At 28.6% G+C, this 16,718-nt stretch overlaps 1 protein-coding gene and 1 pseudogene across 1 annotated transcript; one reads left to right on the top strand and one right to left on the bottom strand.

Annotated features, from left to right (window-relative positions):
* Positions 1-6,425: 6,425 nt before the first annotated feature.
* Positions 6,426-7,177, bottom strand: LOC126553998 (uncharacterized; annotated as a pseudogene).
* An 8,364-nt stretch (positions 7,178-15,541) lies between these two features.
* Positions 15,542-16,581, top strand: LOC126554005 (uncharacterized). The gene is made up of 4 exons (XM_050209122.1): positions 15,542-15,822; positions 15,929-16,068; positions 16,142-16,378; positions 16,436-16,581. The coding sequence occupies exons 1-4, from the start codon at positions 15,704-15,706 to the stop codon at positions 16,543-16,545; spliced, it is 606 nt and encodes a 201-aa protein (XP_050065079.1). The 5' UTR covers positions 15,542-15,703; the 3' UTR covers positions 16,546-16,581.
* Positions 16,582-16,718: the final 137 nt, after the last annotated feature.

Raw genomic sequence — 16,718 nt, 5'->3', positions numbered from 1 at the left:
AACCAAAAAACAAATACTTAACTTAATAAAAATTACGATGTGATCGTACTATGGGAGGGTAGTACAGACATCAAAATACTTGACGCTTTAGGGCACCGCACATCGCTCTTTCAATGAGGGGATGGGACGTTGACTCCAACGGAAAATTTTACTTACAACTACTGTACGGAAAAACAATTATAGTTTCCCATTATATCGGAGATATAACAAAAAACGGTCGTGCGCTGTGTCTAACAGAAGCACACGGTCTAACTTGTGGAGGGATCATGGGTGCATAGAAGCACATAACCCCGTAACCGATGTAATTTGGTCTGGATGCCTGTTTAGATATCTACGACTTAGATATAGTGTCCAGATAGATGACGCCATCAGTGGTTAAATTTCCTTTATATAATATACGTATTCATTATTTTATTAAGCCAACTCAGCTTATATTGGCATTTATTTTTATGGAAATGGGTATATTATTTTTTTATATTATTTTTTTTATTATTTTTGGGTTTATTTTTTTATTTTAAATACATTTATTTAATATTTTTACTTTTTGGAATATATATTATATATAAATACAACTTTCTTTTAGTAATAACTGATATTAGGTAGTTCATAACAATTTACTTTAACAATATAGTAAATGAATAATCATTTTTATTAATTTCATAAACAACTTTCAGACTAATAATGTTAATGATACCGTTCACGTCGGGAACATTAAGATTCACAGACGAACATTTAACTCAACATTCCGGTATCTACTACGAAAATCGCGGACCGTTGAAACTTATAACCTCTCAATGGGACCTTACTGCATATATTAGTCTCACTAAATATAACGAACAATTTGACTACATAAATACTATGATTGAAAAAACAAAGTATTATGTGTTACACATATGCATAACCCAGTAACAGATAACTTTAACTGTAACGGTCTACTTACTGTAACCGATGACATAATTAACAATTTACAACACAAAAAGACACAAGTTTTAGATTCTATAGGACACGTAATTAGTAAACGTAATGCTCTTCTTAAATTCGCAGCAAAAGCAGCTAGGTTAATTTATGGAATATGTAACTTAGAATGCATAAAAAGTTTAACTTTAACATAGGAGTAGCACAAAATACCTCACAATCTAAATTGATTAAAGAACAAATTAAAGTGGTTCAACTAAACCATGATATAGGAACAAACAAATATGTTAATATGTCATTAGAAATAAACGAATTAACAAATATTACAGATGAACAACAGGTTAAAAACTACTTAACAAAACATTTATACAAGTTAATCTATTAATTACAAAACATATATTGGAAACAAATACGTTACTAGAAATAATACATCAAGCAAAGATAGGAGTTATTCACCCAAGTTTAATAACTCCACAGGAGTTATTAGAACACGTTAAAGATATTAAAGTATCATTACCAGGGGGAACTGATTTACCCACTGACTTAGTCATAACTAACATTTATGAACTGGTGAAACTCTCAGATATTGCTATTTATTATGCTAACGACAACCTAGTTTTATAATTTCTTTACCTTTAATTTATCAAAATGATTTTATTTTATATAATTTAATACCTGTACCAGTATGTACTGGCAACGATTGCGTTTATATAAAACCTATTAATAAGTATCTAGCTATAAGTAAGTCTAAAGAACATTATGCAACCTATGATGAATTTTACTATACTCATTGTAAACACGCTAGAGACTTCCTATTATGTCCTGAAATTAATCCTTTACATCCTCGTAACATTAGACCCACATGCGAAGTATTACTATTACAGGATCCACCAAAAGTTCCAACCAATTGTGAAGTAATGCATGTTCAAATCGGTACAACTATCTTTCATAAAAAAGATTCAAAAATGAATGGATATACGTAACCAACTATGACGTGTTATTCGTTACCTGTGATGAAGACAAAGAATCAACAAGCCATACAATCGAAGGAGTAGGAGTAATACACTTAAACGAAACTTGCAAGGTTTCGCCACAAGAGACATATTATTACCAGGAAAAATTGATTACAGATCTGAATACGCAGATTTTAATCCAAAATCAATAATAGATCGTAACCAATATTCACCACGAACAGAGACTAACGGTTTAATGAAAGACTATCATGTAAAAACAAATAACATGGACGACTTACACTTAGTGTCTAACTCAAAAAATCAATTGGACAGTCAAAGCAAAATCAACATAGAAATCAAGGAAATTCAAGACATACAACAAATGTTTAACTATGCATTATATATAACCATAAGTTTTGTCGCTATAATTATGACACTGATGATAATACACAGCATAAACGAAATTAACGGAAAAATGCAAAACCCAATTTTCAGAACATACTCAAGAAGAAAGCCAAGAGCTTAATCCACCAGTAACAAGAAATCAAAACGAAGACATAATTGAATTTCCACTTACAGCAAGAAATAGCCCGGAGCCCCACTATGCAAATTTACAACCTTACGGTTTTAAGTAAGAAAGTCGGGGACTTCCAGCTTCGAGGGGAGGAATGTAGTAAGCCGCCGGAGTCGTTCTCACTATTTTTCTTTTCTATTTTAACTTATCTACATGTACTACAATGTCCTTCGCTTTTAAATATTTTATTAGCATACTCGTAGCGATACGCAATTAATTCTGATGGCAATTTCCAAGAATCAAAGCGTATGGGAAAACACAGTCACAAACGACTTTTATTTAACACTTTTTGACAATCAAGCCATGCACATAATTCATAGATGCGCACGCCTTGATTTAATAGCACAACAACAAGTCCATCCAGTGTCAAGTGTCTTGGGCGCAAAACCACTTTTGCAGCTACGATGACAACATTCTATAACACACCTTTTTGTCCATTTCCTAGTCTCTATCATGTACAACCAGGGGTACAGAGAACCATATAAATACAGGTCTCTGTCCGTCTTAAAATTTAGAATTAGTTTCACATTCGCATAGAGCTAGTCTATGTCCGAATTGCTAAGATTAACTTTTTCTCGGGCAGCTACTTAACGTGCTGTCCTCAAATTCTTATACACTTGTTTTTATTGTAACAAATTATAACTTTAATTTTAATAAACTCTTGTATTAACATTGTGTCTTTGTCTCACTTTTAAAAACCGTAATCTTTTCCCAACAACTTGATCCAACTGCAGATGTCAAGCACTCATTTATAAACGATAGTGAGAGATCACTACATTGGTGAAAAAGGTGGTTTGTGTTTTAATGGCCTGAATACACCAAAATGTAAGTACTTTTATAATTATTGTAAGCTAAACTTATGAAAAATCTTGTATTAATTTTCAACTCTAGCTGCTCATACAAACATTTTTATGATTATACCTACAATATTTGCAATTTCATAATTTTGACGAATTTTTCGTCAAAATGTGAACTTCAAAAAATCTAATAAAAAAATTGTGGCTATGTATTCTTATAAATTTTTTATCACTATAAGAATAACATATGAGGAACTTTGTATAAAAATTTTCAAGTATCTTATAGGGCCAAAAAAAATTTATCGACGCTTAAAAAAAAATTCAGAAAAATTGAAAATTCAGTTGTCTATATCCCACATAGCAATAATATAAACTACTTATTTTTAAAATATCATTTATGAACTACAAATATTTTAAAAACAACTTTAGATGGTATTTAGAACATAATAAATATATTCACAATATGTACAAATATTTTTGGCCGCCGGTTTGATATTTCTGAAATATTTTATAATCATTAGTGAGACATTTTGATGATGTTTTAAAAATATATCATTGTAAAGATAAAAATATGTTCTTGCAAAATATTTTAACATCATATATAATATGATCAGTATTTTAAAAATATATTTAATTTAATTATAGTATATACATTTTTATAGTCATAATTTATTATGTAAATGCATCTTCTTAAATACATTTTTTCTTCACCTACAAGAATAAGTAAATACTAGTACATGAGTAGTATATATTTGTATGTTCTGAGCACCTTTTGATTACGGAGATTTCAAAATTTTAAGGGAGAATTTTCCCCTCAAACTTTTTTTTTCTCCGCTGTATCAGTAAAAAACACTGATTTTCAAAAAACATAATGTATGTTCTGAGCACCTTTTTTACAAAGAGAGATTTCTACACACGTTCACTGTGTAACAAAAAAAAAAAAATCTCAAAATTTTTTTTATTAAAATTTTACGCTAACTCAGATTTACCATGTAACACAATACGGTGTTAACACATACGAGTATATTGTTCACCTACTGAATAATTATTTCAAGAAAAGACACAAATATTAAATAAACTTTTTATTATTATAAATTGTATTTACACAAGTTTTCTTACTTCTCTAGTAAAAGGTACATATTCTACAATACGATCATGAATCAATAAACAATAAGCAGTTACACTGTAAGCGATTCTGAAGCTTCAATTTCTAATTGTACATCTACTGCTGAGGCTGTGGCTGAATCGTTCTGTTTCGAAGTATCAATGACTAGTGGAGCGTTTGAAAGAAAAGTAGAAGGACTCAATATCGGATTTTCCGTATACCTACATATCATATAATAAGGTAAAATTATTTTTTGTAAAATCTAAATTCAAATTATCTTACGGATAAGCTATTGAGTTCAGAAATACTCTAACGTTTGTTAGATTACAATGGTCAAATATACTACAGTCTTTTTCTAACGTATTTTTCGTCCTTTTTGCAATCCGATTATTATAAATCGCGGTTATTCTAATTTCAATGCAGTTTTCAATTCCATACAACTTTTTTAGCGGTTCTAGTTCAGGATATTCAAAAGTTTCAAAAGATCTGAAAGGAATAAACAAACTTTTTCTTTTTCTACAAGTTTCAATAATTTCAAACCTTTCTCCATCGTCAACAGTGATATGTGGAACCTTCCATACTATTTTGTTTAAAGAAACTTTAGCTGTAGTAATATTTATACCACTTTTCAAGCTTAATGCATTTAAATCGCTATGACTTCGAGTTAATATTAATTCCAGTCTAGAATAAACTATATTTTTCTATAGTCTTCAAAAAAACTTAGCCAATATTTCAATGGAATGCAAGCACTAAATTCACCCTTTATCATTTGCTGATTGTGTTGCGTTTTTGAAATTCCAGCCAGATTTTCATAACAATTATAGTTGTCTGGTGTACCGGATAAGTATCCTTTCAACGAGCTAGTGATTCAAGAACACGCGTGCAATCAACTTCTATACCATTGATTTCCAGCCGCGTATTTGTTCGAAGAGATAAGAGTACCGTTATTAGATAGTTTAACTTTGTCAGGTTCCGAAACATTCCTTCCAAAAAATAAAGCTTTCGTGTAGATACGGATAAACATCTGTTTGCTGGATTGATATATTATGTATTTCGTCGTTATTATTAAGGATGTAGTATACGGCGTGTATGAATGATATTCAATTTTTGTTATTTAGAATCCGTTTCATACCGTGAACTTATATCTAAATTATCACTTTCAGGGCATTTTGCTTTAATTGATAACCCAGAGCTTGTAAAATTTTTTATTTTTCAACGTCAATTTTTTACTTTATTTGATGTTTACCGGTACCACTTTAGTCTTATGACTAGTTGAACTGATCCGAAGTAGTGGATTTATATTGAATTTTAATCCCATATCAAGATCTGTAACGTTTAATATGTAACACGATTGTCAATGCCTCACCAAATTATCAATCGGATTATGATCTTGATCAACTAGCTAAACGGTTATCGAATCAATAATTGTTTTATTCAATTTGTAATATATTAAATTAGACGGTGATTGAATTACTTTAGATCCTGTCCTTCCACTCGGGAAAAACTCGTAAATCGAATGACTTTAAAGATGGTTGTTGAATGATACTTGAGCTATATTACACATTACTTTTATAGAATTTATTGTGTTTAAATTTGCTGCTTTTTCCGATCGAAGAATTTCATACACTGGTTTATTATATTGTTTTTTTTCAAAACCGAATACAGGTGCAATACTATATGGAATCTCAAAGTGTAGTATCCCATTACATTTTATATACGATCTGAAATCATTAGGATCAACCGAAATATCAAATGTTAATTGGTTAAGTTTTCACTATTATAGACATCTATTTGCTTCTTAACTCGGTGATTAATATCTTCAATTTCATAACATCCCTCTTCCAATTTAATATAACACATCATAGGAGCATTATTGTTTTCATTGTCAACTATTTCTATACAAAATTATTATTATTTTCATTAATATTTGGAAATGAATTAAATGACTGTAAAGATAACAAAGCCATTTCTGAGTCCTTGTAAAGGTTTATAGGCGGAAAATAATTTACAGATAATATGGTAGCATTCTCAGTTAAACTTAAAGTAACTGACTCGTATATTTTAAAATCTAAGATATAAATTTAATAATGAGATCCGTGACGTTTAATATGCAGAACAACTGTCAACGTCTCGTTAAAATCGACAGTTGGATTATTGTTTTGGTCAACTAACTGAACAGTTATTGAATTAATATCTGTTTTGTTTAATTTGTAATATATTAAATTAGACGGTGATTGAATTACTTTAGATCCTGTCCTTCCACTCGGGAAAAACTCGTAAATCGAATGACTTTAAAGATGGTTGTTGAATGATACTTGAGCTATATTACACATTACTTTTATAGAATTTATTGTGTTTAAATTTGCTGCTTTTTCCGATCTACGAGCTTCATAAAACGGTCCACGTCTTACCTTTTTAAACCCAAGAACAGGTGCTATACTATATGGAGTATTAAACTGAAGTATTCCATTACATTTTATGTACGTTCTAAAATCAACAGGATCAATACGTACACTGAATGTTAGCTGTGTTCCATACTTGTTATTAACTTGGGATAACTCTTTTCAATTTTATTGTTAAAATCTTCTATTTCATAGCATCCTTCTTCCAAACTGATTTCAAAAGTGTATAATTTATACTTATTTCTCTTTGAAGGAATTACTTCTATTTTTAGTCGGTTATTAAATGCATTTATAATATTTGGAAATGAATTGAACGTTTGTAAAGATAACAAAGCTATTTCTGAATCCTCGTAAACGTTTAGAGATGGAAAATAATTTGCAGTCAATACAGTCGAACTTCCAGTTAAACTTAGTGTAAAAGATTCATGCATTGTAAAAAATCAAGACATAAATGTCCACAGTTAAATGTATTGAAGTCTTGATAGTTAGAATAGTTATATATTATTTTAAACTTTTTAAAAACGTTGTAATTCAATTGGTGGAGGTAAATCACAAAACTATCGAAATATATGACTTTATTTTCATTTTATGAAACGCTACCCAATGGCTCCAGTCGCCTGAAGATATGTCTAAGTTTAATATACCACACTCAATGACGTGCGGTTTTTAGGCAAGCTATCACGTGAAAACACACCACGGAAATGATTGATTTTCAACTTTCTAACGTATTTTTATAATATCTTGGGTCGAAAGCGATCTATCAGGTAGCGTAATCATTATTATTATTTTTTTTTCTCAACCCATTATTGTTTAATATAATAACCATTGCCTTTTTTACTTTTTGAATTTTGAATCGCATTATATACACTACCACCTCCAGACATTAAGCTACCAAGTGCTGACAATCCTGCTAATATAGGTATTAAGGGAACTGCACCTCCTGACTGTCCTGGGGTTGAAATCAACCTTTTACACTATTCTTTTTCTTCGAGGTTCTTTTTTCTTCGCAGCTAGCATACTATTATTTTTTGTAACACGTTTCCGTTTACCTTTACAAGCATATCAATTTTTCTTTTAGCTTTCATCACGTCTTTTACCGCGTACACAACCAATTTCTCTTTCTAGGAGTGTCTTTTGCTTTAAATTTTTCTCAAGCACGATATTCTAACACTTTATCAGCTTTATGTCTATCGTCTAATTTTTTACTCCTTTCATACACAATATCGTGATCACGATAAGCAGCATCCAATGGGTTTATTCCTTTATCACCGCGATCTTGTCTTTTTTTTTAATTTCGTACCAGGACCACAATACTGATAGCCTGAAACATGCTTCAACTGGGAGACTATTTATAAGGGAACTTACAAATCTTTTGTCAGTCTCGTTTGATTTTAACTTACGAGTTGAACGCGTCATCAATAACTGATTAACAATTGAAAATTCTAGAGTATGTATAAAAAAAAATGGATTTGATTGATCAAAAAGATAAATTAGAGGTTATAAATGTAGATGTTCAGATGGTAAAAAAACCATAAAGACACAGTTCGTTATTACCTGACACTATACGTGCTATACTAGTCGGTCACAGCGATTCAGGAAAAACAAATATAATGTATAATCTGATCACTCATGCAAATGGGTTAAGATTTGAAAATATTTATTTATACTCTATAACCTCAAATCAGGAAAAATATGTTTTATTAAAAAAATAATAGACGATGTACAAGGTGCTAATTTTTTCATATTTACAAGCGTTGATAAGGTTATAAAATCGAACTTAACTAAGAAAATTCTATTATAATTTTTGATGATGTTATATGTGGTCCACATCTGTAATCAGAGAATACATCAGCATTTGCAGACATTCAGGTGCTAGCTCTGAATTTTATTTGGCGCAAACGTATTCTAAAAATACCAAAACAGTTAGTAAGAGATAACTCAAACTTTTTAATAATACTGAAACAGATTATACAAATTTACGACATAAATTTAACGATCATTCGTCTGCAGATATGGATTTCTCAGAATTTCGGAAAATGTCTCATTTCTGTTGGAATCACAGTGATTATGGGTTTTTGGTTATCGATAAAACTCGGAAATGAATGAAGGAAGATATAGATGCGGTTTCCATACGTTTATTAAAATAAAATAATTTATATATATATATATATATATATATACACTGTAGTACTGTTATTCCGTACATAGTGCTATCAGTAGTCATCCGATACAGTTATATTGGGTTTATAATTTACAATGAACAAAGAAAAAGTTTTGTTAGAAAATTGAATAGCGTCAAAAAAAAATATTAAACGGAAAATAATGGAAATGAAACGTGGTGTTATAGATTCTGACAACTATTACCGTGATGTATTTAAGCCAATAATCGAACCATTAAGTACACGGACAGAAAAAAATACTTTATGTACCTAATTCACAACCAACTGAACTAAAAAAAATAGAAACCATATGCTCTAGTAACGAAGATGATGACGATAAATTAAATTCATCATTTGAACATTTTTTAATAATAAACGTTCTACAATAAAACGATATGATAAATCCTACGGTATGTATTATGATAAAGTCAGTGATTCATATAAAATTGGAAAACATGTTATAATTTTTAGTCATGGTAACTTACAGCTGCTCGATAAATACTATCCATGGACTATAGGACTATGGTCTTTTTATGTGAGAAGGAACCGAAAAAAACAACTATAGAAGATATAGAAAACTATTACATTTTGAAAACTACTGGAGTTCATTTAAAAGAAGATGAGAAACCTAAAACCTCAAAGTATCATGAATGGTCAGTCGTTGTAAAACCTCTATATGAACGAATGAAACATGAAGAAAAACAGTTAAACGAACATATAGCTAAAATGAACAACCTTAGATCTCCTCAAATTAACTTTACATCAATTAAGGATCATTTATTTAGTTCGAACGCTAAACGTAGGTAGTAATGTTAATGATGATACGACCATGAAAAACGAACCATTTTATTTTAATCCAGAAGCAAACAGTTCTATGGTTACAAATCCTGCAGTTAAAATATGTTTAATTTTTTTTTAATTTTACTTAACACTGCACCTAAGAAAGGTTCAGGTTTATATAAAGATGTAATACCGCAAACGCAATTAGTTTTTATGACGACCCGAATGAACTAGTAACTAAATTAAATCTTTTAACATCATCGCAAAGTATTGGTAATACTGGTGTTAATAATGAAATAATATCTATTTTAGAAGAACTACGCGAGAGAAATATTATAGTTTAATGACAACCTTAGAGAGTATAGCTAATGAGCTACATCGACCAGCGAGAAAAATATTTCCTAGACGTAGTGTAGTAACGCGGTTTAATTACGACCTCTGGCAAGGTTAGGTTACATAAACTTTCCATATAAATTTACACAATCAAGATATGTTATCCATGTAATCGGTTCTTTATAATTATAATTCAATCCTTCAATATTTGGTATATTTGCTTTAGCATACCTTTTAGTTGATTGAGTTATTCCCCCACGAATTGAGTTCTCGATAAACAAAAGCATGTTAGGACATTTTAACCTTTCTAATTCGATCTTAGTATATTTAAGCATACAGTCATACCCAAATCCTGGAGCAGTCATATAATAAGCAGGATCTAGCTCAAGAGTAGATAAACATAAGTCTCTGAAATTTTCAAACACATCAGCTAGTATACCAACATCAGTTTTTAAATAATGATCGCTATATTCACTTAATGTCTTTATATTAAACACGTTGCATACATTTTTCGCATGTATATAATCGTCATCAGTAATATTTTCATCGGTTAGAGTGCTATAAAATTCAAGCTTTGAAGGTAAAAAAGGGGACACGTATAAACCTGGAATTTATAAATCTGGACCGTAAAAACCCGGATCGTACATACCTGGACAGTATAATTTTGAACCGTAGAATTATGGACTGTACAAACCTAACATATCAGGAACGTACATATCTGGGCCGTATAATTTTGGACCTTACAAATCTGGACCGTACAAACCTGGACCGTAGATTTCTGGACTTACATAATACCACATATTTCTGTTTAAGGGGCATGAGTGGCAATCCATTTGGATGGTTATAATTTTCTTAGATTTTAATTTGGTTCAAATTGTTTAAAAAGTGTTAGTATGGTCTTAAAGACCTTCGTTAATAAAGTGTCGAGTCTTTAACAATTTTGGGGATAAGACTAAAGTTAATTAGTCTCTGTCAGAATCAAGCTGTAGTGACTAAGACTTGTGCCAAAACATATAAAAAATTATTTAAGAACATTCACTTTATTAGTAGGTAATATTTGTTGTATACTTAACTCAAATAACTTTTGTTTCTCAAATTGTCAGTAGTTTTTTATTTCGAATTTTTAAAAAGTTACCTATAAAGAACCAAGGTGGAATAACAAGTATATGTATTATGTAATAAATATACAAGGAGAAAAAAAACAAGTTTTTAAGTCTTAGACCAATGTATCAACTATCAGACACTGTTGTAGTTAAGGAGATCATCTATAATACATTTTGTAAATAAAATAAATCCTGAGATAGATATATATGAAATTTTTAGATCAGTATTGCTACCCGAAGACATTGGTACTTACATAAAAAAACGTGACTTGCTAAAACTGGTAAAAGTGAAAAACTAATAAAACCAATGTACCTATATAACCATATAAAATCAATGTAGGTAATATAAAAACATTTATTTATGATCATACCTGTAGGCAGGGACGCCCGCTGGAATTTAGCTCAGGGGAGTGGGGCAAAAAAATTGCAAGTACCTAAATACTTATGGGAAGATTTACCGCAACATCTTTCATCTACTTATACTTTGTCATAGTATCATTAATAATTTTTTAAAAGAAAAATTACATATAAAGTTACACTATTAGTTCTAATATTTATAAGAAAAACATAATAAAGTTTAAACAAAAAACAACTTTATTTGATTGAATTTACATATTACATCATCTCCTTTTGTTTGAAGCAAATAAATTAATTGAATCATCAATTTGTTGATTAAAAAATTGATTTAAAAATTTCCAATGAATGTACCTAATAATAATAATGTAATAATGTCTGTCAAAAGGTTTCAATTTCCGTCGACAACGGGCTGCTTTTATAAATTATAATCGCGTATGCTTTCCAAGTTTTTGATTTTATTATTATGTTTTTCAAACACGATTCATATATAATATAATAACAATAATAATTTATTTTTGAAAATAATTTCTTTTCGTACATACAAATTAATATCCCACAGTATTTAAAAACAATTACAATAAAAACAAAATTTAAAGATATTTAAATAATACGAGTATATACATATTTGCAACCCTCCAATAAGCTAAAAGCTTGTGGTGGAGGGTTTGTAACGAGTTCACAAAAACAATATTACAAAACAAATAATACCAGTGAAAGGTCGTAAAATTTATACAATATCAATTTCGTTAACATTTTTTTGTGTTTTATTTACAGCTTAAAATGTCTTAAACTATGAAAATCAAATATAATATTAATTTTCAGAACCCTTCAAAGTGTATTACAATAGGAATAGAATTTTTCTATTATAATATAATAATATTAATTAAATATTAAAAATTATTAACATATGTTAATAATTTTTGTATCTAGTACAATATTCGTGTTTGATAGAAAATATAGTATCATGTCTGTGTTTGTATAGAGCAATTGAGATATTATTAAAATATAAAGCTTTGACGTTATATACATTTAGATCATGGTAGTATGGTACACATATTCATTATTGGAATATTTTGGTTTATTTAATAAGAATTTAAGTAGGCTATTTATAGTTGACTTTAAAGAATTTGCATGTGAGTTATATGCCTGACCCCACACAATTATTCCATAATTCAATGCCTATTGATTGAACAAGCGAAATATATATAAGTCTTTTCATCTGTATAATGAAAATATATTTAACATCATGAAAGATATAAAAAAAACTTATGTATTGTACTGGTTAAATTGTTTATGTGATGATCCCATTAAAGTTTATTATCAAGTGTTACACCAAGGTATTTAATTTTATTTATAGAAAGCAAAGCAGTGGATTTATTATCACCTGTATTGTTTATGCCCTATATTATGATTGTTTGTTAAACTAACGAGTATCTTATATTTCGAATCAATATTTTCCAGATTTATAAAAAAATAAATATATTTCGATTTGTCAAGGTTTATTTCTAATAGATTATTATCAAACCAAGGTTTAATTTTGTTTATAATAATATTTGAGTTTAGAAAAAGTGAATCAAAATAGCAGTATCATCTGCATAGCAAATTGTGTTTATATTTTAGATTAGTTTCAGCAAACCATTTATACATATAATAAAATATAGGCCTACAGAACCGTACCTTGAGGTACTTACACCATATGGTACCTCTAATGGCGTACTATAGAATCGTAAACCCTAACTACTTACGATCTATTTGTTAGATAGGTATTAATTAATAATTCATGATGCATTTTTCCTCTCAACCCGCAATAGTTTAATTTTTTTTAAAAAAATTCTATGATTTATACAATCAAAATCTTTTTTTACATCTAATCCAGGTTTGAATAAATACATTTATTAATTTCAAATAATGCATCATCAGTATACCTGTCAGTCATAAACCAAATAGGTTTTAGAGAAAAAATGTTTACTATTTAAAAATGTCATTATTCTGATTTTTAGGCATTTTTCAAATATTTTAGATAGCAATAAAGATAAGGTTATTGGTCTATACTCTATAGTAATAGTTATTACAGATTGTGGGGTCATCAGGTGTATGTACAATTATACATCTTTTAAGCAAATAAATGGATAAATAGATACCCAAAGAGATTGAGTGATTAAATAATTTTGTCAGTGGGTACGATATGGTATACTAGCAGTTTTTTTTAGAATAAGATTTGTTAGACCATTTTCAAAGAAAGTTGTATGATTTTTGATTTGTTGTGTTTATCTTTCAATCTCATATTTGTCTATAGGCGTAATAAACATCGAATTAAAAATTTCACAATTATTATTATTTAATTCTGCCCACGTTTTTTTTTCATATAAAATACGGGCGATGTGCGTGTGGTTTAAGATAGTTTTTAATACTATTTATAGAAATCTGATAAGATAATAGTTACAACAAATACTATAGATTAGTATTTGGTTACAATATCGCTCAGACAAAAATAAAACGTACACAATTAATAAATTAGTATTAATATCTATAGTTTCGAGTTTGTATAATATATTAATATCCATAATATAGATTATAGACTTTTGGTGAGTTGAAATTTAATATTTTATCTTTAAATTGTTTCAATCATCATGGAGCATCAAGGGTACATTTATGTAAAAAATGGCTCAAAAAGAAACAATACCAAGTAAGTATAATTTTAATTATACAGTACCTACATACTGCATAGGAATTGTCAATAAAGTAAACACAAAAATAATCTTCACCCAGAATAATAGACCCAATGTAACATTAATTGTAGAAGTAGTGATCTGTTTTTCTAAATTTATATAAAATACTACATCTATCACTTTCTGTTTCAACAAGTTTCACATCTAGTGATGTTATATGATAACATTTTCATCAATGTCAACTACTCAAGTTTACTCAACTATATTTCTAAATCAGTTCTCTAAGTTGTCTCTTATAGCTGTTGAAACCTTTTTTTTTTTAAAAAATGCCAATATAATATAGGTACCTACCTATTGAGCATACAGTGAGCAGAAGCTTAAACTGTAATGACAAGTGTATTATTATTATGTTACCCATATAAATTCTATAATTTCACTGATATAAAAATCAAGAACTTTGTACTTAACTAAAATAACACATTTTAATAGTTTATGTTTACCTCCTCATTGCACTTTTTATGATAATTATTATACACACACCTTAATAATAAAAAAAATATTAATTTATTGATTTAAATTTATATTACATTTGGGGGCAAAGCCTCCACCTTATTTACTTTTTAAAAAAATGCTATGAATGACTAAAGCCTCCAACTTTGAAGTCTTGTTACGCCTATGCTGTAATCATTTATATTTTGAATTTATTGCAAATAATATATTTGTAAATGTGTAATCTTTTTCTATTCTTTTTTATTTTTTTAATCTATTATAAACAATTTTTTTTGACATCAAATACAAATATAAAACTAGTTTGTAGCTTCCTATATAGAATAAAAAAAGAAGAAATAAACTAGTGTAAAACCACTAGCTTCGTTGTTTCTCTTAGAATCCAAAAGTAATAGCAGGGGTGTTAAGGAAATTATTATGTAAACAAAGCAAGTAGTTATTTTTCCATATTACCTACTTAACAAAATGTAGTTACATTCATGTTCTTGGGCTATTCTATATATTATTTATTTTTATTATTTAATTATAATTTTGTGGATACTAAATGGATATAAAATACATTTATACCTACATGGATCCAATTAATAATATATCTTAATTTAATCAAATTTGCAATACTGTGTTATAGATGAAATTCTTACATAAACCAAAATATTAGTGGCAATTATTATTTAATTGTCTTCAATAATATGTTTAAATATTATTGTAATGTATAAATCAATTAATATACATCTTTATATCTTACAATGATTTATAAAAATATAGAATTAATGTTTCAATATTTTCTAATAACTAGGAATTATCATTAATTATAATCATTAGATACCTATATACCATCAAACATGTTTAAATGTTTATTTAAATGCAATACATAAATTTAACTTTTATATGATAAACTTATAAATTATAATTTATTACTATAGGTACTATAAATGCAAAGAATCGTCAAAGTACCTATGTCGAGGCTCGATCAAAATTGTAAAAAGAAATAATGTTCAGGTTATTTGAATTTAATCAACACTAATGAAGCCGCTTTAAAAACATTGAAGATGATTATGGTAATTCCTTTACTTCCAGCTCAACGAATTGAAGAAGGATTTATTGAAGCAAAGCGTTATGCATCTATGCATAATGTAAATATGCTCAGGTTGTTCAATTACTATGAACGGTATGTAAACCTTAAGCTCTAATTGAGTGCAATGACTGCAATGATTAGTATTTGTAATACCTACTAAATATTTGTAAAAATCATTATTAAAATTAATTTTTAACAGATATTGGCTGCAAAACGTTGGTGTAGAAGTACTGTCTGTATACAAAAAAAAATTTAGGACTAATAATAATGTTGAATCGTTTCACAATAAACTACGACAAATGTTCCAGACTTCTCATCCAAATATTTGGGTATTTTTAGGTAAAATAAAACATTTTTTTACACTACATTTATAACCTAGTTTATTGTGTTGAAACAATTTTTTTTTTTTAAGGAAATATATGCAAACTTATTGAAAACTATTCAATAAAGCTTAACCAAACAGACAATGGTTTAGTCATTTTACATACAAAACGGGCAAAATATGTCGCCAACGATAAGCGGATTAAGTCTGCAAGTCATCAACTTCGGCAAGGATTAATAAGCGTAGGAACATTTTTAAAACGTTGTTCTTATAGTGTAGCTGGATATGAAGAAAGAATGCGAGCACTGGCAATAGGACAAATTTATAGTAATTTAGAGAAAGCAATATATCAATATAATATAAATTACATTTGTTTTATTTTAGATGAAGCTGTTGAAAATCAAGTACCTCAGTTGCTAGATATACCCAATGGAGAAGTATTGAACCATAATATGGATGGTAAATATAAAATGAATTTATGGTTTAAAACATGAAATGCATTTATTTATTTTCTTTCAGATGAAGTTGTTGAAAATCATGATGTCCATCATGAAAGAAGAAATATTTTTGGTAAGAATAAAGTTGTTTTATATATTTATTACTGTTCACTTAGAGTTGATTAACTGTTCTAAATGTACTTAGATGTCAGTGATGATGAGGTAGTAGA

Source organism: Aphis gossypii, unplaced genomic scaffold (genome assembly GCF_020184175.1).
Source record: "Aphis gossypii isolate Hap1 unplaced genomic scaffold, ASM2018417v2 Contig00398, whole genome shotgun sequence".
Lineage (NCBI taxonomy): Eukaryota > Metazoa > Arthropoda > Insecta > Hemiptera > Aphididae > Aphis > Aphis gossypii.
Note: the sequence above shows the minus strand (reverse complement) of the source record. Positions and strands in the feature narration are given on the sequence as shown.

Coding starts and splice junctions, on each gene's coding strand:
- LOC126554005 (XM_050209122.1), top strand. CDS start 15,704: ATGATTATGGTAATTCCTTTACTTCCAGCTCAACGAATTGAAGAAGGA. Junction 15,823..15,928: donor TTGTTCAATTACTATGAACG/GTATGTAAACCT, acceptor AATTTTTAACAG/ATATTGGCTGCAAAACGTTG. Junction 16,069..16,141: donor AAATATTTGGGTATTTTTAG/GTAAAATAAAAC, acceptor TTTTTTTTTAAG/GAAATATATGCAAACTTATT.